We start from the raw sequence: 22,648 nt of genomic DNA on the forward strand, positions 1-22,648 counted from the left end.
ATTTCTTAAACACAGAAAAGTAGATGGCAATAAACAGTATGCAAAAACTTTTTTTATGGTGGCAAAGAACTGGAGACAATAGATGTTCATTAACGAGAGAATAGATGAATAAATTATGTTTCATAAATATAACAGAATATTACTTGTGCTGTAAGAATAACACAGTGAATATAAAGAAGCATGAAAAGGTTTTACATGAACTGATACCAACAGCAATAAGCAGGGCTAGGAAAATAACATGCAAAATGACTCCAATATAAATGGAAAGAACCACCACAACAAAAATATTCAAAACTGAATTTGTGCAATTATAAAGAACTTCATAGTCTCAAAGGAGAGATGTTAAACAATATCTCCCCTTTAATGTTCAAACTTATTCTAATGCATTAAATGATTTTACTGAATTATTTTCCTCTTCTTTCTCTTTTTCTTTTTAAGTAAACTGCTATAGGGGATGGTGCTCTGGAAGAGAGGAGGAAAGAATACAGAGAGAAACACAGGTAACATAAAAACAAAAAACATCAATAAAATTTTATTTTGAACAAGAAACAAGATACATTCTCATAGAATGGGGACACAAGCTATAAGAAACAATTAATATGAAAAATCTGAGACACGTGGGAAAACTTATATGAACTTATGTAAAGTAAGTAGAATGGGAAAAAATCATATACGATGACTACAACAAGATTTTTTTTTCCTTTTCTAATTTTTGTTAAAAGGGATATACTCTAATGACATGGTTTTGAGTTACCATCCATAGGGATGGGAAGAAGTGGGAGACAAATATATTGAAAATGAAAATGAACTAAAGAACAAAATATATCAATTTCTAAAATTTAACAAAATTTCAGAGTATAAGAAATGCTATACTTGGGTTAGTGTACAGGTATAAAATGTAGAGAAATATGACTATAATGCAGTTAATGTAAAAAGATAAGATGGGGGAGATTTAGTAATTGCAAGCTTACCTTTGTATAGCAGATAAAAAAGCTAATATAATCTTAGGCTGCATTAAAAGAAGTATATTGTTCAGAAAGGACATGGATGTTAACTCAAAACCATGCCAGTAGAGGATGAGTAAAGGATCTGAGAATGTTGAAGAAGTGATATTAGAAGTAAATATCTTGAAGTATTTGAAGAAATGTAACAAGAAAAAAATGAGTAGTTTTTTGTTTTGAAGTTGTCTCCAGAAGGCAGATTATAGGGAGAGAGATTTCAGCTCAAAATAAAGAAAACTTTCCTAAGATTCAGAGTTGCTCAAAAATGAACTGGCAGTCCTTGAAAACAGTGAATTCTTCATATGTTGAGGTTTTCAAGTGGTGGCTAGTAATCACTTGTCAAGGATGTTTCAGACAAGATTCCTATTTCAGACATGAGATAGACTGGGAAAATTCAGAGATATGATTGATTTGGTGACCCTGTTGGCTAAAAAGCTAAGCTTTCCTTTTTTAGATATTAGAAACATGACTTCTTGAAAGCATTTTTTACACTAGAAATAATTGTCTGAAAAAGAACATATTCCAGAATGTGTGCTGTATTTAACAAATAAAATACTTGAGATCTGATCTTTCCATACAGCACCCACTTAAAAAAAAAAAAAGACTGCTCTGTGAGAAATAAATAGCTATATCTTCAAAATTAATAGACCTGCCTTTTACTTAAACTTTCTCTAAAGTAAAAATTTAATCCAACAGAATATAGGCTTCCTGAGGATAAAGACTTGTTTCATTTTTGTCTTTGTATTCCACTCACTTAACACAATGACCAGTACAGAAATTGCCTTCATGTTTCTACTCTCTTTTTTTTCCAATCTTTATTTCCATTAAATTCCATTAAATAAATAGAGGATTTTCATTAAAAAATAAAACAAGTAAATCAAGTCAGATCTAAGAGTTAGAAGACTATAAGAAAGTCATAATTAATGCATGAAGATCATAAAGAAAATGAGTGGGGGAAAAAAGGAAATGAGTGACAGTGGCTGTGGCATAAGAAAAAAAAGGCATCAATAAAACTTTAAAAAAATAATGAACTGTCTGACACTTCACTACCCAGCATCTTTCAGAAACCAGTTTTTCCAAAGAACTGACTTTTTACCTTTAGTTTCTACAGACAGACAATCTTTCTAAAAAGATAATACACTTTCTCCACCAAAGATGGGAGCAGGAAGATTCATCTTCCTGAATTCAAAAATGGCCACAGACACTTACTAGCTGTGTGACCCTGGACAAGTCACTTAACCCTGTTTGCCTCAATTTCAATCATCTATAAAATGAGTTAGAGAAGGAAATGGCAAACTACTCTAGTATCTTTGCCAAGAAAACCCCAAATGGGTTCACAAAGAGTTGGAAAAGACTGAACATCTAACCTCGTACAGAGGGAAAATGAGCTGGCCCTGCAAAAAGATCTAGGTTCAACTCCTAACTGATGATTACTACGTGGGTGTGGCTTTGGGCAAAAGCTATCTTTGTTGTTCAGTTTCCTGCTCGTTAAATCAAAAGGGCCTCTAAGATATGTTCAGGCTCTAGATCTATTATCTTGACCTTCTTAAAATCTATTGAACAAAATTAATCTTTTCCAAACATTACTGTGATGCGCACACATAGCACTCCTTATGAAATACTTTGAACCTTGTTTTCTTGAGAAAGTCCCTTGGGGTTATTTTATTTGTTTTGTACCTTTTATCTTTCTCATAAGGATTATTACATGAGGAGTGCACCACTCTATACAACTACCTGTTTGTAAAATTAATTTGTAAGTCAAAGATCAAAAAGACAAGTCTTCTCCCATGTGATAACCTCCAGAAAATAGTTTTATTCCTTACAGTTCTTACCAACGTGTTGAGCTGTAACACTCAACACTCTTACTTCTATTTCAGTAACACAATAAAACACAAATATCTGTTAGTTTCACATTATTTCAAGAATTTGTACTAGATTTTTGAAAAAAAATGTACTTTGGAGAGAGAGGCAGAGTCAAGTCGGTAGAATAGCAGAAATTAGTATATTGAGCTACCTTGCCTCACCTCCCATTCCTCCAAATAGATCAGGAAACAGAGCAGACAAGATGCAGAGGAGGAAATCCAAGGAAAAATCACAATGATTAATTTTTCCAACCAAATCAGAAGAGGCAGCCAGGCAAAGAGGTCTGGGGTCAGGGTCTAAACAGAAATACGCTGCATGCATTCCAGCCCATGGAAAGACTGTGCACCAAGGTAAGTAGAGGTCCAAGATCCAGCACAGAGGGGCCTAAATTTGCCTAGGGTGTGGGAATAGGTGCTCTCTATCCAAGTTTTGGGTCACCAAGTTAGGGTATCCTGAGGGGAGCTATACCTTAGGGTGTCATAATAAATTAAGAATTAATCATGGACTTTAAGGTCTGTATAACGAGTTTGATTTTTAACAGCTGCTGTGTGGCTCAGACCCCCCCCCCAGGAATTTAGCTGGTATCAGTTCCAGTGTTCAAACCAGTGTGAAACATGCAGCAGAATAACTAGGGTAGTAATTCTAGACTTACAGAGAGGCAGCATTTCTGTCACTTTGAAGCAGCAGATCTTTCAAGCTGGCTGTTAATGGCTAAGTTCAGAAGCACTCCACTGGAATTCCCAAAGTTCAAACCCTCAGACTCAAACCCGAGTCAGAAACTTGCAAAGCTTAGATCAGGAGTGCAGAAATCAGACCACTTTGGGAGCACTGAAAGCTTGCAGATCCCCCAGCCTGAGCTGCCCTGAGATCCTAGAATGACACAACACTTCATACTCCAAGAAAGCAGTGGCAGGACCAGACCAGAACTTCTGCAGAACCAAGCCTTAAAATAAAATTCAAAGTTGGTAAGTATACTAGAAGAATGAGAAACAAAAAGAGAATGCTATCATGAAAAGACTGTTACAATCCCAGGGAGATATAACACTAGAAGAAGAGAATGACTTCAAAATATCAACAAGCAAGGCCTCAAAGTAAAACAGAGCTTGGGAAAGGATTTACTACAATGCCTGCAAAAAATTCTGCTCAATTATCACCTTGGACGAAGGCAACTTCTGTAGAACATGACATCAGCTGACACTTTTCCCCAAAATTGCCCTAAATGCCTTCAATTTTTATAAAATTCTGTACAGAAGTAACATTCAAAATTCCATTTTCATTCAAACAAGGTTGAGATTCTTATGTAATACCTTTTTCATAAAAAGCTCTTGGAGATTGATTGAGGTAACAGCCAAGCAAAAAGAGAACAAAATATTCCATAAAAAGTAAAAGGTTTCCATTTCTAGCAATAGAGTAGTACAATTTTTACCATACTTGGAGAAGCTTGAGGTTCAGAAAAAAATATTTTTGTAGACATTCAAACAAGTTTGTTCATTAGAGATTCACTTTTGCGAGTAATATATGTTTAAATGACCTAAAGAAAAAAAATTTCCTGAAACTTAAGTTTTCTAGTCATCAGAAATTTTATTTTACTGGAACCAAAGCATTAATATATATGCTTGAATAGTCAGTCTGTCCTCATTCTGATTAGATCCTGGGACATTTAATTTGTTCATATATAATAGTGGGTAAATTGTGACAGTTTCATCAGATAAAAAACTACTCTGGAACCAAACTTGTTCAGAAAGGAGTCTGTTGAAAAGGATTTTTACCAACTCTGACTACAATAATTTTAAAGAGAAGCTTAACTGATTTGAGTGAACTGTCATGACAAGGAGATTAGCTGAATCTAAAAACCACCATAAGTCATAAAAAGTTACCAACAGAAACTGATCAGGAGCAAGATACACTAAGAACAGGAAAGAGAGTAAAAGGAAAGAGAAAATACTAAAGCCCAAAACAACTAAACTGAAACAGGAGTGCAAAAAAAGAGGATGAGAGAAAAATCTGGTTACTCTAAGGACAGCCTCCTAAGAACTCTAACATATGTCTCAAAGTGCTATGTCTCCAGCCTCAGTCTCTCCCCTGAGCTTCAGTCTCATATCACTAGCCCCCTACAGGATACTTCTGAATGGCTTTCCCCAAAACAATTTAAATTCACCAAGTCTAAAAAAAATCTCTCATTCTCCTTTTTCCTAAATCCACCCTCTTTCACATTTTTCTCTTTGTGTTGAAGGTACCATTACTCTTCCAGTTTTCTGGTATCACTCTTCCTCATTCCACGTATCCAGTCACAACTGTAAATCAAAAGATTTACAGTACCTTTACAACTTTTACATCTAGCCCTTTTTCATTAGTCACGTAAATACTATCTTAGTTCAGACCCTTATTAACCTTGGATTACAACAATTGTCTCCTAATCCAATCAAGTGGATCCTTTACATACCTGCCAAAATCATTTTACTTAAACACAAATCTAATCATGTCACTCCCTTACTCAATAAACTTCTGCTGCCTCTGTATAAATTAAATATAAAGCAAAAAAAAAAAAAATTTAAATATAAAGTCTTCTGTTTTAGAGTCCTTCACAATCTAGCCCCTAATTATCTTTCTAGATTCACTGTACATGTTCTTCATTCTGAGATATAGCCAAACTGGCCTTCGTGCTCTTCCTCACATATAATATTCCCTATCTTGTCTCCCTGCTTTTGCCTTGGCCTTTCTTTATACCTATGCAACTCTCACTTTACCTCAGAATCCCTCTTTTCCTTCAAAGAAGTAGCCCAAACACCACCTTTTAACATGAAGCCTTTCCTCATCCTAACTGCTGCTTCTCTGTCATCCAAACTACCTTGTATCTATTACCATACTCTTGAATCTTACAATCACACAGTTTGCATGTTTATGAATTCTTAAATTCCCTTATCTGAGCATACTCTATTGACATTCTACCTCTCTCTTTGCCTTGCAACTCCAAATCCTGGAGGTGCTTAATAAATGTATATTGAATTGAATAGAATAAGGTTGTCTACTCAAATGCAATAGAGCCCAGAGAAGAACAAAGGAAGGATATCCTGGAATAACATAGGACTGAGACATCACAATGGGTAAAAACTCTACTCAATACAACTTGAAATTATTTTTGTCATTGAAAATATAAATGATTAGAGGGAAGAATGAGAATTTGAAGCTTCCTCACCATTTCTGCTGAAGAATTATAGGATTTGTTATTAGAGAGGGTTCACACATCATCTAGTTTAATCTCATTTTACAGAAAATGAAACAAAGGCTCAGAAGGCTGAAATCACTTACCTAGGGTTACACAGAGAGTGAAATGGAAAGAGCTGGAAACATACCTAATACATATGTCTTTCAGGTCACAGCTACCTATAACTACCAAAAGGTAAGAGAGAACTGACTTAAAATTAAATATTCTACACCAGAAGTATGAAAACTATTAGCAATTCACATGTAACACATCATAAAGTTCTTTTCTGGGCAATACAAGTATCAGAGACAAAACTGGGGCAAGGCTCCTTGGGAAACACTGATTTTAGAGGGAATAAAAATGTCAACTAATGCTTATTTAAACACTGTTCAGTGTTACCCCTACATTCTGACACTTTCACTGCTTTTGCAGAACAGAGTTAGGAAAAGGTAAAGGTTCCCAGAAGGCAAATTTCCTCTGAGTCTGCCCCAGGTGAGTTCCTCCCCCAAATCCCTCCATGGAAGCTCCCCTGAAGAGCTGAAACTGAAGAGGGAGGCAAAGGAAGGGAGCACAAGCAACTGATAATAAATGTTTACTGATTGACTCATATCACTTTGGTACCTCAGGTGTCAAAGGTGTTAGAGGCTCTTTTATAAAAAGGATGAAGGAAACCAGAGTTAAGTCACAGAGCCGTTTAGTGCAATCAAAGAGAAAAAATTTAATCAATTCTAGGTAAAGGGAAGCTGAAATAGTTACAGTGTATAGGTATGACTGTGTGTTTGTCCTTCGTTGACGAAGAACACCATGCCATCAGAGAAATAATGACATGACTTGCACCTGACTTTGTTCTGAGTGAGGGAGGGCTGTGCAGGTCACCAGCCTCACTTCTCCTCCAGAGCCATCTGAATCCAGTGACCAGATATTCATCAGGATGACTGGAGATGACCCAGGATGATAGGTATGCCTGAAGGAAAGACTGAATGAATTGAATTGAATGCCTCTTTACTAATAAAAATTATAGTCATCGTATTAGCAGAGAGGCTGTAACTTTACATACACTGTTTCATCATAATCATCATATGAGCAGAGAGAGTGTTTTAACTTTATATACGCTGTTTTATCAAACTCACCAAAATAGCACATAAACTGAAAATCCTCACAGTTGTTACATGCTGTAGAACTTTGTAGAACTTAAGAGAGTTACCTATGGTTTCACTGCTAGTAAGCATGTGATCAATGACTTAAATCCAGGTCTCTGCTAATTCCAAATCCAGAGCTCTTTCCCTATACCATGCAATCCCAATTTATGATCATCACCTCATAAAACACAGCTAAAACCTCACTTCTTCCAGAGGGAGCAATTAGATTACCACCATTCAACTCTTAATTTATCCAGTGACCACTCCCTTAAATGAAACTAAAGGAATCTCAGCATCAGAAGGGAATTCAGAGGTCCTCATCATTCTTGTGTCTTCCTCAGGAGATAAGCTTTGGATTTCCCTTTGTATCTTGAGCTTTTTTCATTTCTGTTTTCCCCTTAAAGACCTACCTCTATTCTTTCCAGAAACATTTCAACTTCACTGATAAGAGAAGAAAAATATGTTTCTACACTATCACTGATGTTATCTTTTAGACAAACCTCTATTTTGGAATGTGTAGCTATCTGATGTTAACTCAAATACAAATGTTATACAATCTCTCTATGACAAAAAGATATTTCATTTCTCCAAAGTGGTTATGTCTTTTTATAAAGATGCAAAACCACCCTGTGCTTCTCCCAGCTTTAAGCAGCACAAGCAGGAGAATTAACCAAGGGCAAGTCAGAATCTGTTACCTGTCTCATAAGGAGGGCATAGTTTCAAACAGACTTCTATAAATTGCTGAAGGGGACAGTTTTGAAAGATTGTAGCTTGCAAGACTCTTAAATAAGAATGCAGAAGTCAACAAAGTAGGTAGGGAAACAGGCAGACATAAAAAGTCTTATAGCTGGACAGTATCTGCAACACTGTTCCCAGAGAATAACAACAACCTCAAATTCTATTACATTCTGACTCTTGCTTACTGTCCAAAATACATGCATTTGTGGATCCTATATTAAATTGCTTGCTTTCTCAATGAGGAGAAAAGGAGAAGTAGGGAGCGAGAGAATTTGGAACTCAAAATTTGGGAGAAAAAAGAATATTAAAATTGTTTTTACATGTAATTGGGAAGATAAAATATTAAATTAATTTTTTTAAGTCTAGAAAGGAAGGAGTGGAACCTGCAGAGCAATGAAAAAATGTATGTATGTATGTATGTATGTATATGTTAACAGACTAGTTCAATTGGTTGTATAATCCATTCAACTTGATGTCAGAGTCTGGACAAAAATGCTTTATTCATTCACTTGTATTTTTACTTGGAAAAATAGATTATTAAACTAAACTTTAGCGTTATTGCAAATCTTAAGGTGCTCTACAAGAGCCTGAATACAATCAGCCCAAAGTCATGAGCAAATAGGAGTATCAGGAGAAACTCCATTTATAAAGAATCTCCATTTTATTTGTACCCTGTACTAGCATCTTTCATGACAGAGGTAAATACTTTCTGAATGTATTCTATACCCTGTTCACTATCTTCCTCTCTTTCAAATACCTTGATACTTCAATATTCTCGAAATTGCTTTTGCCTCCAGCACAGATCTCCCTCTGTTTGTACTTGGTCTGGTCCAGCTACTCTTTCTGTATTTGTTTTCTTTAATTGCCATTTTTAATACCTCCATAAAGTACACTAGAGGACATAGCACTGAGTCCAGATAGTTTAACTGTAACTGATGTGGATATATAAAAATATTAACAGGTCTTTTCCATTGGGGGGAGGGGAGGACTCCATTGTTTTTCCCAGGTTCATCATTATATGTTGAGATGATCTGGCTTTTAAGTGGGTCTCATATCTCATGCACAGCTTTCCGCAAACTCATTTTTCTTTTATGGCTTTTTGTTGTAAAAGAAGGTCTGCTGTTTCTAATATGGCTATACTCATAATCTGGAACCTTCCTTTTCCATAAAATTTTGAAAATTACTTTATATTTAAGCCAGTATTTGTCATGACAACTATTTCACTTAATGTAGTAAGGACATCATCAAGTGTTTGCTAGCTAAGATGCTGTCTAGGCTTTGTTTATCCTCACTGTATAGACTGCTATACCTTGATTAAATTTCTATAACATGCTCTATTGCAGAATTTGTTCCTTGATCTACTTCTCATTTTTGACATCAGTATTTTATTTAATCAAGTTAGAGCTATTTTAATTGGTACTGATTTCACCTTCTGCTTGAACAAGCCATTGTATACAAAGGAATGATATGGAAATGATTTTCACCTAAGTAACTAGTCATTAACTATTTGTTAAGATTATTGTCAGTTTTGGGGTTTTTTGTAATCTTATTTGGTACCTGCCAGTCTAGTACCTCCCAACTCTCTTCTCTTAATAATGTATTCATTATATATAGACATGAGGCTTCTTGTAACATAATTGTATAACAATTATCTTCATGGTCTTATTGCTTTACTATGACTACAGCTTATAAGTCACTCAAAGAGCAACAGAGAGAAATATGGAAGGCATAAATAAGCTGTAAAATAGCAACAACAATGAACTATGAGCAAGAAGCCACATGAATAATATCAAGGAAATATTTGACCAGAAAAAGAAGAAGGATATACTTCTCATACTGAAAAAGCAGTAATTAACAGGTTGACAGTTCATATACGGAAACCATACAATGCTGAGATACATAGAAGAAGGCCTTGAGCATGTTGGGTAGACCCCTTGTGGAAGGCCTACGGGAAGTCATGGGTAAGAGTTCCACACTATGAAAAAGTACAGAGGAGATGCTGAAAAACAATTGGCAGGATTATCTACATAAGGAGATCACAAATCCTCATAAGTACTGAAGTGGGCTCTGAGGTCCTTATTCAGGTCCTTTGAGCTATATAATAAGATTCCTGTTCAAAGGCCTAAATACAAATAAATAAATAAATACAAATACTGCCCTTAGCTAGTATCTGTAAGAAAGTCTGTATAAATCCATTTTCTTTCCATTTTTATCTTTTTCCTTTACCCTTTCTAACCCTGCTGATAGACACCGTCTACTTGTGTCTTAACTCTTCTCTGAGTCATCAGTCTGTCAATACTAATATAGTATAATACACTAAGTCAACTTGTTTGTAGGTTGCTTTATTAATGTCTATTGAGGTTTCACACTTTGGTTACCCTTGAGAACCATGTATTTTATTTCATATTTCTTATTTACGACCCTTTGGTACCTAGTAACTAAGAGTGTATAAATGTCTAATAAAAAAAATACCACTTTATTTTTACATTAAACTAATTAAAAGTGGTAGACTCCTACTACAGTGGTATTCTGGCCTCTACTTAAAGACTGACAGCAATAGGGTGCTCCATTCAATTTTGAGACAGCTTTAGGAATATTTTCCTTATATTGAACCCTTAGACAAGAAAGACAGTCTAATTCTCTTTTTTACATGACAGCTTGTTAAATACATGATAGGTTCATGGGAAGTAGAACAAGATGAGGCCACAGAGATCATATGATTCAATCTCATTTTTAAAGAGGAAACTGAGGGCAAAAAGAATTAAATAGCTTACCCAAGGTCACAGAAGTAGTAAGAAATATAGCTACGATATGAACTCAGATGTTTAGACACCAGATCCAGTATTCTTCCACTCTGAATTTTGATTCACTGTAATAACCTCACCATTCTAATAATCTCTTCTGGTTTTATTCTGGTTTGGTTAATTCCTTTTGTTAATTCCTTAAATTACACCAACTAGGAAAATGCAAAACTGTTAACAGTAACAAACCAATGAAGAAATGTATCTAACTTGAGTTTATAGAGCATACAGACTGATTTTTTGCTTCTATGGATTTATCTATAGTGTTAATTAGTGTATTTAATGGGATTATATTCTCATCCTTCTACCTAGCTTCAATGCATGGCATATCTTCTTAAGTCCATGTTTCCTATGTGGATTTTTCTCATAAAGCATCTTTTTCTATGATTTGGGGATGGGAGGTGGGAGGGGAGGTCTTCCTATGCCTCTCCACTATCCCAAGCTAATATCAGAACCACTGAACTAAACAGCTGTAAGTATGAATATCTGGAGGGTGTGGAAGAAGGAAGGGAAGTAAAAAAATGGTAAAACTAAACATCTCAATGTTTGATAAGAGTTCTTCACTAAACAACAGATAACGGTCCTCATTTAAAATGAAATGGGTAACTTCAAATACAAAAAAATTGAAAAAATTTTGCTTAAGCAAAAGTAATGCAGCTAGAATTAGAAGAGAGGTACTTATCTGGGAAAAATTTTTTGTAGGAAATGTCTCTATGTTATCTAAGATATATAGGAAATCAATACAAATAAATAAAAACGAAAGTCATTCCCAGTGGGTAAATGGTCCAAGCACTGGCACATAGCAGACACTTAAAAATACTTGTTGTTTGATCCAAGACAAGTATAAAGGACTCATGAAGGAAAATGCTATCCACATCCACATAAAGAACTGATGGGCTCCGAATGCAGATGGAAGTATTATTTCTACTTACTTTATTCTTTTTCATGAATTTTTTTCCTTCTGATCTGCTGCTTCTTTCACAACTATGCCTAATATGGAAATATGTTTTACATGAAAGCACATGCATAACCTATATCAAATTGCTCACTATTTTTGGAAGAGGGGAGGGTAGGAAGGAAGAAATATTTAAAACCTTATAAAAACGAATGCTAGAAATTGTCTTGACATGTGATTGAGAAAAAAATAAAATACTACTAAAAATACTTGCTGGTTGATTAATTCAAAGCATATGAACAAACATTTTTCAAAAAGCAACGTAAGATGTTAACAGTTACATGAAAAGAAATTCCTCCAAATCACAAACAAAAGAAATGCAGATTCAAACAACTCTTGAAATTTCACCTCATATTCATTAGATTGGCAAGAAAGACAAAATAAAAATGACAAATGCTGGAAGGGACTATGCAAAAGACTCTAGAAAGCACTGTTGGTGGAGTTGTGAAATAGTTCAACCTTTCTGGAAAATAATTTGGAATTACACTAAAAATCACTAAATTGCAAATGCCTTTTTATCTAGGAATGGTACACAACCAGGCAAATACCCCAAGGAAATCAAAGACAGAAGGGAAGATCCTATATAAACAAAAATATATCTAGCAGCACTTCTGTAAAAGCAAACTAGAAGTAAAGTGAATGAACACTGACTGGGAAATAACTGAACAAATTGGGGTATAGAAATGCAATGGAATATTATTGTGCCATAATAAATGACAAATATGAAGAATTTAGAAAAAACTTGTTAAGATTTGTAAGAATTGATGTGGAGCAAAGTAAGAAGAACCAGGGGGAAAAATTCACAGGATCATTACAATAAGTAAAAGAAAAAAAACCAACAGCAAAAGACTTTCTGAATTCTGATAAATGCATACCTCTTATTTATAGACAAAGATGAGGTACAGAATGAGGCATACATTTTCAGATACATTAGCCAATGTGTTGACTTGTTTTGTTTAATTGCATTTATTTATAAAAGGAAAAAGGAACATTTATAAAAGGTATGGTGAGGGGAGAAGGGGATTGAGGGGTGTCACTCTAAGAAGTCACAGTGATGTTCTTTTAAAAAAAGAAAAAAACATTAATATAGCATTACATAATAAAACAAAACCACATCTCCAAATCCTCTCACTTTAAGAGGCTTGAAATTGGTCACTTCTAAAACAAAGACTTCAATTTATTAATCAAGCAGACTATTCGCTATCATAACAAATTGTTTTTTCAAGTTGCAAGAAATTTAAAAAAAAAAAAAGACCACTGGATTTACCTCTAGGAGTAGAGGAAAAGGTAGCAGAAAGAAGAGTAGAGTCTAGGCACATTATTTTGTTTTATCCAGACTAATTCTTCCTTATCAAGACTGGACCATTGTAGGAAACAAGGAATCTGTGGAAGACTTTATATGGAAAGACAGGGTGAACAAAAAGGGTCTCTCTTAGTTTCAATTTACAATAATAAAGACTGTTTGAACCCAGCCATCAGAACTGTATGCGACACCTGTTCAACTACATAATGACTCCAACTTAAACCCAGTCAGCTCAACCCCCTCATCTCTAATAAGGTAACCATCTGGGTTGGACTGTATATGGCAATCTACTTAACAGTAACAACAAAAAAGAACAGCCATAATTGTATCTTTGAAGTGTCTCTCTGGATCCAGCCAATGATGCTACAGTGGCAATTTTGGGTTTTTATCTGGGCTGTTGCTAGAAAAGTGATCCAATTCTTATTCAATAATAGTTTTTTTTCCTGCTACCACATTGTAGTTCTCTTGGTACTGGTTCAAACATTTATACTCAGGCCCTCCACAGGCTACAATTGTATAAATGCTTCTTAGCAAAGATGCAAAAATACTGAAATTCTTTATAACCTGTTTTTAAGACAAACAGATCTTTTTATTTTGGAAGGAATATTACAAAGTTTGAAAGACAGTTCTGAAGCTCAGAACTGATGGTATCTTAATACCAATCTGTCTGTCTAAAAGTTGTTAGTAATTTAATTCATCAAACACTTTCAGCAGCTAAAGTGCTGGAAATTCAGGACATATTGCTCTTCATTTAAATTAAAAAATATTCTAAGTAAAACACACAAGTACTTACCCTTCTAACCTGACATCAGGTAAAGTTCTGTTGAGTGCAATCATTTCACTTGCCATTAAATTGAACTGATTGATTTTAAACATCTCTTTCATCTTTTCTTGATCCTCTTTAGGAATGGCAACTGGTTTCCCCATTTCTCCAGGGCCTTCATGTGGTTTTTGTACTGGTTCTAGAACTAAAAAAGAGGAGGTAATTTAGCTAATGAATTATTAATTTTACAGAAATTAACCAATCTGGTTTTTTGCTTTACAAAATTAGTCAAACTACTTATAATTGTTCAACATGACCAAAAAAAAAAAAAGCTACATATTTTAAACATTAGATTCCCAAATACAAGACAATGGTGATGGGGGATACTTGACAATTTTTAAAAATCTTTCTCTTAAAGGGTTACTGACCCCAAAGAAAGAAGACACATTAAAAGTCCCTTAACTAAAGCAACTTTTTAAAAGAAATACAAAATATTCCGCTTACCTCTTCTCTATAATTAAGAACAAAGAGTATAAAACTTTACTCAAAAAATGGAAAAAGCAAGCAGGAATGTATTCCAGTTCCATATTATATTGATTTAAAGAGAAAGAAAAAGCAATAAGAATACAATGGGAAGAAAGGATGGAAGAGAAGTTAAGAAAGAGATATAAGAAGAAAATAAGAAAGAAAGTAGGGTATTGTGGTACAAAAGGGGTAATCAGAAATACTGAATAAATTGTGAAATCAGTATGCAAGTTGGAAAGCTACAATTTCCCTTTGAAATTCCAATTAGCTCGCTCCTTTAACTATTAACTGCTAAGCAGAGTACTTTTAGTTCTCTGAGAGTAAGATCAGCTCCTTCCAGGGAGACATTCCACCCCAAGATTGCTAGAGAAGAGTCCCACAGGGTACTTTCCACAAGATGGCTACAGGAATCCCTTCGTGTATAATAAAATCTGAAAATGTGGCTATACAGTTAAATTCCAAATATAATTTTTTTTCAAACTGCAAAAATTAACCTCATTTGCCAGGTGTGGTGACGCATACCTGTAAGTCTTTAATGCTGGGTGTGCTGTGGTGGGATGGGGAAGTTAAGACTGGTGGATCACATCAATCAGATGTTTACACTAAGTCCAGTCACCAAGATGGCGAGCCCCTTCAGGAACAGGACCAGCAGGCTACACAAGGAAAGGCAAACTGACCCAGGTAGGAAAACAAAGCTCAAGATGCAGCTTCTGTGTCAATCAATATTGGGATTTAACAAGGCCTGGCTGCTGCAATTCCAGTCTAGTCTAGAGAGGGAGATCTAGACCTCTCCACTTCTCCAAAACAACAAAATACATTCAGAGGAGTAGTTGCGCTACAGTGGAAAAAGCCCTGGACTTGCAAGGCAGAAAACCTAGATCCTAATTTAGTTCCACCGCTAATACACTATGACTTAAAAATAAGTCATTTGATTCAATTCAGTAAGTATTTATTTCAGCAGCATCTATACTCTATGCGTAAAAGGTATGAATTCCCCCCAAATCCCTACCTTTCCTGCCAAAGCTAAAATAACTAAGTAACCCCGTTAGGCAAATAAAATGCTCCAGGATGGAGGAGAACCACCAAAGTGCCAGTCACACAACGCCGCCATCCCCCCCCCCCCCCGCCCTTTCACTTCCCCTTCACCACCCCTTTAATGCCACATCAACACTCTTTCCTTTAGTTCCATATCTGGTAACAAAAACCCTCATTGGTGAGCAATGATCCTTTCCATGTTCTTTGTCTCTGGGGTAGATTCCCGCGCTTAGATCATACTCCTGGATTCCCAGGCAATGGGTAAAGAGGCTAGTGGCCTTCTGCATTAGGGACTATATAATGTTGTACTCCGCTCTGCTCAGGTGCACTCCCTTGCTGACACCACCCATGGTCTCACGGGAAGTACCCCTTCTCATGAGATTGTAATAAATTCCTTTTTGCGTTCTACCTTGAGAAACCTCTGAATTTAATTTGAGTAAGGGTTGCTGTATTCCACACAGTTTTGGGGGCTCATCTGGGATTATTCCCCTTTGTGAGGGGTCTCCCAGACCATTAACAGGGACCAGGCACCGAGGTTTTCTTGGAGGTCCTTGGAATTGATTTTCAAGATCCTACTCTGATTGGGTAACCGCCCAAGGAGAGAAACTCAGAGGAGGCAAAAACAAAAATAAAGAGGAAAATAAAGAGACTCAAGAGCAAAGACAGGGCTGATTAATTCCGCCAAGAAGACCAACCAGAATATTGGTCATGTGAGTTGTGCCCACAACCCAGGCAAGTAAGGCCTTGTGAGCTTGAGCAGATAACTCATGCAAGATCAAGTGAGCACCCCTGGGTGACTGGCAGAGAACGGGTTGGTTGTAAATTCCACCACCCATTCCAACATCGAGTGAGCTTTTTTTTTTTGAAGCAAGATCTTGTGAGCCATGAGAAGGGGACAATTAAAGGTGTCTAGTTCCAAAAATTCATTTCTGGACATTCTAGAGGATAGCCCCTTGGAGAACAGACGTAACAACTGTGATGACACATCAAAATATAAAGGGATAGATAAGAAGAAAATGATTAAATATTGTTGTTTTGTTTGGGCAAGGATCTCGCTCGGAGGAAATGTAAATTGGCCAAGGTAAGGGTCCTCTGAAGACTGGGTGTGCTGGCAGTTAAATCTGATGGTAAATGCCAAAAAGCCTCTTAACAAGGAGGAAAGCTCTTATGCAGTCCCATGGCTGCCAGGCCAATTTGTGGTAAACTATTTGGCTTGATCTGTTCCATGAATAGTGGTAATAGAAAGTTTGAAAACTTTTTGAAAGTTGTTTAAAAAAAATCTTTCTGCATTCTTAACGTCTGGCCACGTTTTTGAATGTAAAAAGAAAGATAAGAGAAAGTCTGCAGTGAAAAGTTGACTTTTGATATGATGAGATCTCAAAGCTAAAATCGGTATTTTAGGTCTGAATTGGGTCACTGTATCTGATACTGGACAATGTGTTTAAAATTGCACTGTGTTTAAAATTCACTCTGGAAATTCAGTGATTTCTTTTGGAGGCATTAACTCTCTCCAGATTCTGAAGGATGAAGACAAGGAGGTATGAAGGTTCCTTGGGTACCTGCCTGGATTTTGTGCTAACCTAAAGAAAGCATGTGGGATTTCAACTCTTTCTAGAGCCTAAAATTCCCAAGGCAGAAGGATATGGATGAGACAGCAGTATCCATGTGCCTAGACCACGTGCTCAGGGGAGGTTACCTCCTCCCTCTCCCTGTCTGAGTTAATTGGGAAAGCTCCTGGTGTGGTGGACCTTGGAGGGGGTAGGGGAGCTGGAAGATGGCTTTTTAAACTCTTTAAGCGAGTAGAGTAAAAAAGAAAAAGAGATTATGGGAAGTTATAAATAAAGATTTCTTTCAGAAGCAAGAGTATTTGGAAAAAAAAGAAAAAAGGAGGGCTAAAATGTTTATCATTAGTAATTACAAATCCAGATTTGATAAGATTTCAAGTTAAAATCTGTCCTGAAGGAAAAACAAGCAACATCTGAGAATGTTCTTCCTATAAGGATTAAGCAGAAAAGATATTGCTATTTGGCATTTATGATTGTAATAATCTGAGTAATGGGATTGAAAGACTTAGAGAGATGAAGGTGTTGATTGAAAATGGGTCAGTTTCAGATGGTTTCAGTAAGTAGTGAGGGTATGAAGAAGTATTTTAAGAAGACAGAAAAATCATGTAACCTGATTTGATAATTAAATTTGAGATGACTCTATCTAATCAGGGTGATAGAGTTCACCCACGTGGTGGTAAGGAGACGAATTACTGTGCAAGGTGACATGAAAATGAATTCAGCTGAACGGGTTAATGGCTTATTTTAAGTTTTAAGAAAATTTAAATAGTTTATATTAGGAATTGTATTGTTAAATTAATAATGAATTGGTTAAAAAAGTTGTTATGAATTCTGTGTAAGAGTTTCTGTGCTGTAGAATTCTTATTGAGAAAATGAGAATCCTTGGAAAAAATACATATACATTTTTATATATGGGTGTGATTTTTCAAGCCTGTTCCATCTAAGGATATATTAAGTATGTTAAAAGTTCATTTCTGCTGTTAAGAAGGAAGTTTTAACTAAAATTGTTTTTGCTATGAATCAAGCATTTGTAAAAGTATGTTTGTAAAAGGAAGCTTATGGGCAAATGTGCAAAGGCCTTGGTTTTAGATCTTGTAATTTTTGTCAGTTAGGTTAATGAGGGTTTTGTGATAAATTGTAAACTGTTAGAAGAGGAAGATATTTGTGGTATGAAGATAGTTTGGGGAAAAGAATTTCAGTCTAAGTTTATGAGAAGCAGGTAATCTGTGGTAGTATTTTGCATTGATGGAAAAGTTAAATGTTTCTGTTTTGATATAAATTCATTTCACGAACGTAAGTTGAAGTTAGTGTTTGAATGTATCATATGTGTAGCTCATTCTCTTAGATTGAGCAGGGTTAGAAAGGTATAGAGAAGCTTGGGAAACAGATTTAAATCTATTAGAGCAATAACAAGGTTTTAATGGTAAATCTGATTTTATGATTGTTATTTAATCAGGAACTAAAACATGTATAGAAGACACGTGAGCTACTTAAGACTTGCTTCAAAAGATGTTCCTTAGCCAATGTGAAGTTATAGTCATATCTGAAACTGATTATTGGAGCTTGCTATTTTAAGATTTTATGGGACTATTAACTGACTGTTCTTCTGAGTCTAACTCCAGGTATGGATAGCAAGAAAGGTGGTCTGAGCCACTGATTCACAATGCCAATGAACCTCTGAGATGCTGGTATGAACTGCAAAAAGGTGATCTCATGGGAAGGTTGGGAGAGCAGCTATTCAGCTTGAGTTGAGGTAGGATTCTCCTGATTCCATTTCCCCACTGACACCTGGCAGACTTTAAGCCTGGCTGAATGCCAGCTGACAATCTAATCCCGCCTGGAACTGACATGAAGTTAGGGAGATGTTGTTTCCCTGAAATGTCCCTACTCTTTGTGGTAATTTCCTATAATCAAAAGTTTTGTAAGCTTAATAACAAATGTATTAAACAATAGATTGTTGGTAGGGAAACATCTGAGTTTAAGTCCAAAAATTAAGCTATTAGGCTTAGGACTTTAGACCAACAACAATACATTAGGGGCCTTTAATTCTTAGTAATAGTGTGAAGAAAGATCAGGTCAAGAGCTTGTGAGATTATCATGCATAGTTATTATTATTATTTTTGTCTCAGTTGGTTAATGTTAAAAGAAAAATGGTTTGTAGTCTATATTATAAATGCTTTAAAAGAAGCATCACATGACCAGAAGTTGGAATTCCATTATGAGGTGATATGTACTATGTTAAAAATGATTATTTATTGTATTTATGTAAGTACTGAAGCATGTTATTTACTCCTTAGTGAAATCTCATCTTCCTGAAGGGTGGAAATGAATAGTAAATTAATGTAAAATGTAAAAACTGGGTTCTAATGTGAATTTCTTAAACATGACAATTGGCCAAAGTCCCATTTTGATTTTGTAAGAGTGATAAGTGTATAAAATTTAGGAATGGTCATCTAAAACGGTAGTAAGGTCAGTTTTGTAGGAAAGTGGACATCTGGATTTCTACAAGCAGATAAAGGGAAGAAGAAGCTGAGATGCTGCGCTGAAGACAGCTTGAACAAGCATCCAGACAAGGAAACTGCATTAGATGATGCTCCTCCCCAGACTGCTGTATGAAATGGAACTTCTGAATGGATAATTCATTGATCTACCTTTGCATTTTGAATCTCTGTATTTGTACTTATGAAAGGGGACTGCCCATTGTAATTTGTCAATGCGTTGGTCAACTTTGCTCCCTTCCCATATTCATAAAAACGAGAGATAGGTGAAGGTAAGAATTAATAGGGGAAAGAATGTGAATAGGTATTTATTGGATTTCGGTGTTGAAACAGGAATTTTAATAAAGAAAAAAAGGGAGTTTGTGGGAAGCTAAATCTCTCCACTTGCTTTATGAAAATAGATGACAATGGAAAGGCAGTAAAAGAAATCGCTAGGAATATTCAAAAATTGGCTCACATTCCGTTCAGACTTGGACATTACCATTTAACACTTCTTGATGGTCCTGGTAAGGAGATAGCTGGTGGAAACAGCTATTATGGTTTGGGCTCATCGCCATCAGTGGAGTTATACTCCTCACAATTTGTTTCCCTTGCATGATATAACTAATAACCAGACTAGTACAGGATTCCCTTTCAAAGATGATTAGGCCAGAAACTAAAGCTGAAGGATCGATTAGACTCATGGTCCTAAAGAGCCAAGGCTGGACACCAATCGAAGACAGTGGAGAAGGAGATAGGGAGGATGATTTAGCAGAGGCAGCCTTCCGAGAGTGGTGTGAGGGGTCTTCAGAGGGACAAAAATAAAAGGAAGGATTAAGTGAACTCAGGGTAAGTGAAGACCCTTCAGGAATGAATTTCCTCAAACCCCCACCCTTCCTGCAAAAGCTAAAATAGCTAAGTAACCCCTCAGGCAAATAAAATGCTCCAGGATGGAGGAGAATCACCAAAGTTCCAGTCACTGTAGTCACACAATGCTGCCGCCCCCTCCTCCCCTTCACTTCCCCTTCACCACCCCCTTAATGCCACATCAGCACTCTTCCCTTTAGTTCCATATCTGGTAACAAAAACTTTCATTGGTGAGCAACGATCCTTTCCGTGTTCTTTGTCTCTGGGGTAGATTCCCACACTTAGACCATACGCCTGGATTCCCAGCCAATAGGAAGAGAGGCCAGTGGGCTTCTACATTAGGGACTATAAAATGTTGTACTCCACTCTGCTCAGGTGCACTCCCTTGCTGACACCACCCATAGCCTCATGGGAAGTGCCCCTTCTCATGAGATTGTAATAAATTCCTTTTTGCCTTCTACCTTGAGAGCCTCTGAATTTAATTTGAGTAAGTGTTGCTGTATCTCACACACTCTACAAGACATGATGCTAGGTACTGAGGTCACAAAAGTAAATTGATACTGTTCTTGCGTTCATGAAGCTTACAACTATTAGAAACTATGATATGGGAAAATTCAAGATATGAACAATGCTATAAGAATACTTGAGGAAAAAGAACACTTTTCAAATTGGAGCAAAAGAAGTGGCACCTGACCTGAACTTAAAAGAAAAAAATACTACTTCAACAGGCAGAAGAAATGAGAAGTGGTCTATTTATTTCTCAACAAACATTTACCAACTGCCCACCTATGTTCTAGGCACTACTTGGCCTTAGGGATACAAATACAGTGAATACAAACAATTCCTACTATCAGTGACCTTAATTTCTCTGGTCTTTTACATTTATATGCCTTTGGAATCACATTTGCAATTGAAATAATCAAGCATGTATTTACTAAGTTTCTGCTCTGTGCCAATTACTCTTCTAAATACCAGAACTGAACAATAAGAACAAATGAGTCCCTTTTGACTAGGAATCCTACTCTCTAGGAACTTACATTCTAAAGGGTATAATCACCACTAGCCAAAAAAGTCATACAACAACTTTGTTTTTTAGAGTCTCATACTTACTTAAATTGATCTATAACCTCATAAATTTGGGGGTTACCTCTAATAATGCCAAATGCAACCAATCTATTATGCCTGACAATACTATGCAACTCTTGTCCATGTTTTCTCAAAAGTTCAACACAAGAGGGCCCCAATGATTTGGGATAGAGGCTTTCCTTACTTTCTCTTCACAATGAAAAGGCTGTAATCCCTCACTCTTGCCACAGGACTAGCCCATTCATCAGCTCTTCCTGTTGCATAATTCCTTGATTACATTTCTTGTGTTCTGTTTCAGAGTTCCTCTCAAACCATATGTACCACCTATTCATTGACTTCTGTGTGATACTCATTTTTAGTTCTTCAGAGGCTGTGAAGTTACAGGTTTCAATGCCATGTTCATAAAATGTTAGCAATGAAAAGCTGGGCCTTTGCTTTCATGGGAAGCTTGGTATCAGTAAAAGTTTCACAGTCTCTCAAAAGCAATACAGTCTATTTTCTTAACTCTGGACCTGTCTGTCCCACAGCCCATTTATACTGTCTGTCCCAAATATACATACCAAAGGGTAAATTCCACAGGGCAATCATCATCATCATGTATAAAGTGCGTTTTGGTTTGCAAATAGCTTTAAACAAATATTATCTCATTTTATCCTCACAATAACCCCCCAAGATAGACGCTAATTATCTCTATTTTATAGATGAGGAAACTGAGGGTCCAAGATGAAATATACTGTGTGTGTGTGTGTGTGTGTGTGTGTGTGTGCAAGGTCTCATATTAATCATGTGGGGCAAGATTTGAACTCAGATCTTCCTGACCTCAGGTCCAGTGATCTAAAATGAAGGACCAGAGATGGCTTCCAGTTCACCAAATGGGCAATAGTTGACTAACTAGGGAACTCCCACACAGCAGCCTACTACCACTACTGCAGCCTGTTCAAAACTTCAAAAAAAATTCTCTAGCATGTATTAATTATTCATTATGAAAAAAAGACAACATACAGGTGTCAGACATACTGGCTACCATTAAGGAAATTATAATTTCCTAGAAAGAATAAAGTTATGCACAAATAACTCTAATGCAAATTAGAACAGAAAAAAGTATAAGAAGGAGGAAATAATTTCCTAATAAGGAAATCAGAGAAAGAATCACTGGGACATCTGAATTGGGCCTTGAAAGAAAGGATTTCAATAGTTTGAGTTGGAGGAGATGAGAAAATCCACTGAAGGCATGAGACATCGGAATGGGGAACTATAAGAAACAGAGCTGATGAGTAGTAGAATATGTTTAAAACAAAGTATAAGAATATAAAATTGGAAATCGT

At 36.1% G+C, this 22,648-nt stretch overlaps 1 protein-coding gene across 2 annotated transcripts in view; it reads right to left on the reverse strand.

Moving 5' to 3' along the window:
• Positions 1–22,648, reverse strand: part of GALNT1 (polypeptide N-acetylgalactosaminyltransferase 1) — a 182,833-nt gene that overhangs the window by 83,225 nt on the left and 76,960 nt on the right. For both annotated transcript variants that reach the window (XM_072605284.1, XM_072605283.1), the window contains exon 3: positions 13,799–13,973. In XM_072605284.1, coding sequence (XP_072461385.1) covers positions 13,799–13,973 — 175 coding nt within the window. The remainder of the gene's footprint in view (positions 1–13,798; positions 13,974–22,648) is intronic.

Source organism: Notamacropus eugenii, chromosome 4, assembly GCF_028372415.1.
Source record: "Notamacropus eugenii isolate mMacEug1 chromosome 4, mMacEug1.pri_v2, whole genome shotgun sequence".
Taxonomy (NCBI): Eukaryota; Metazoa; Chordata; class Mammalia; order Diprotodontia; family Macropodidae; genus Notamacropus; species Notamacropus eugenii.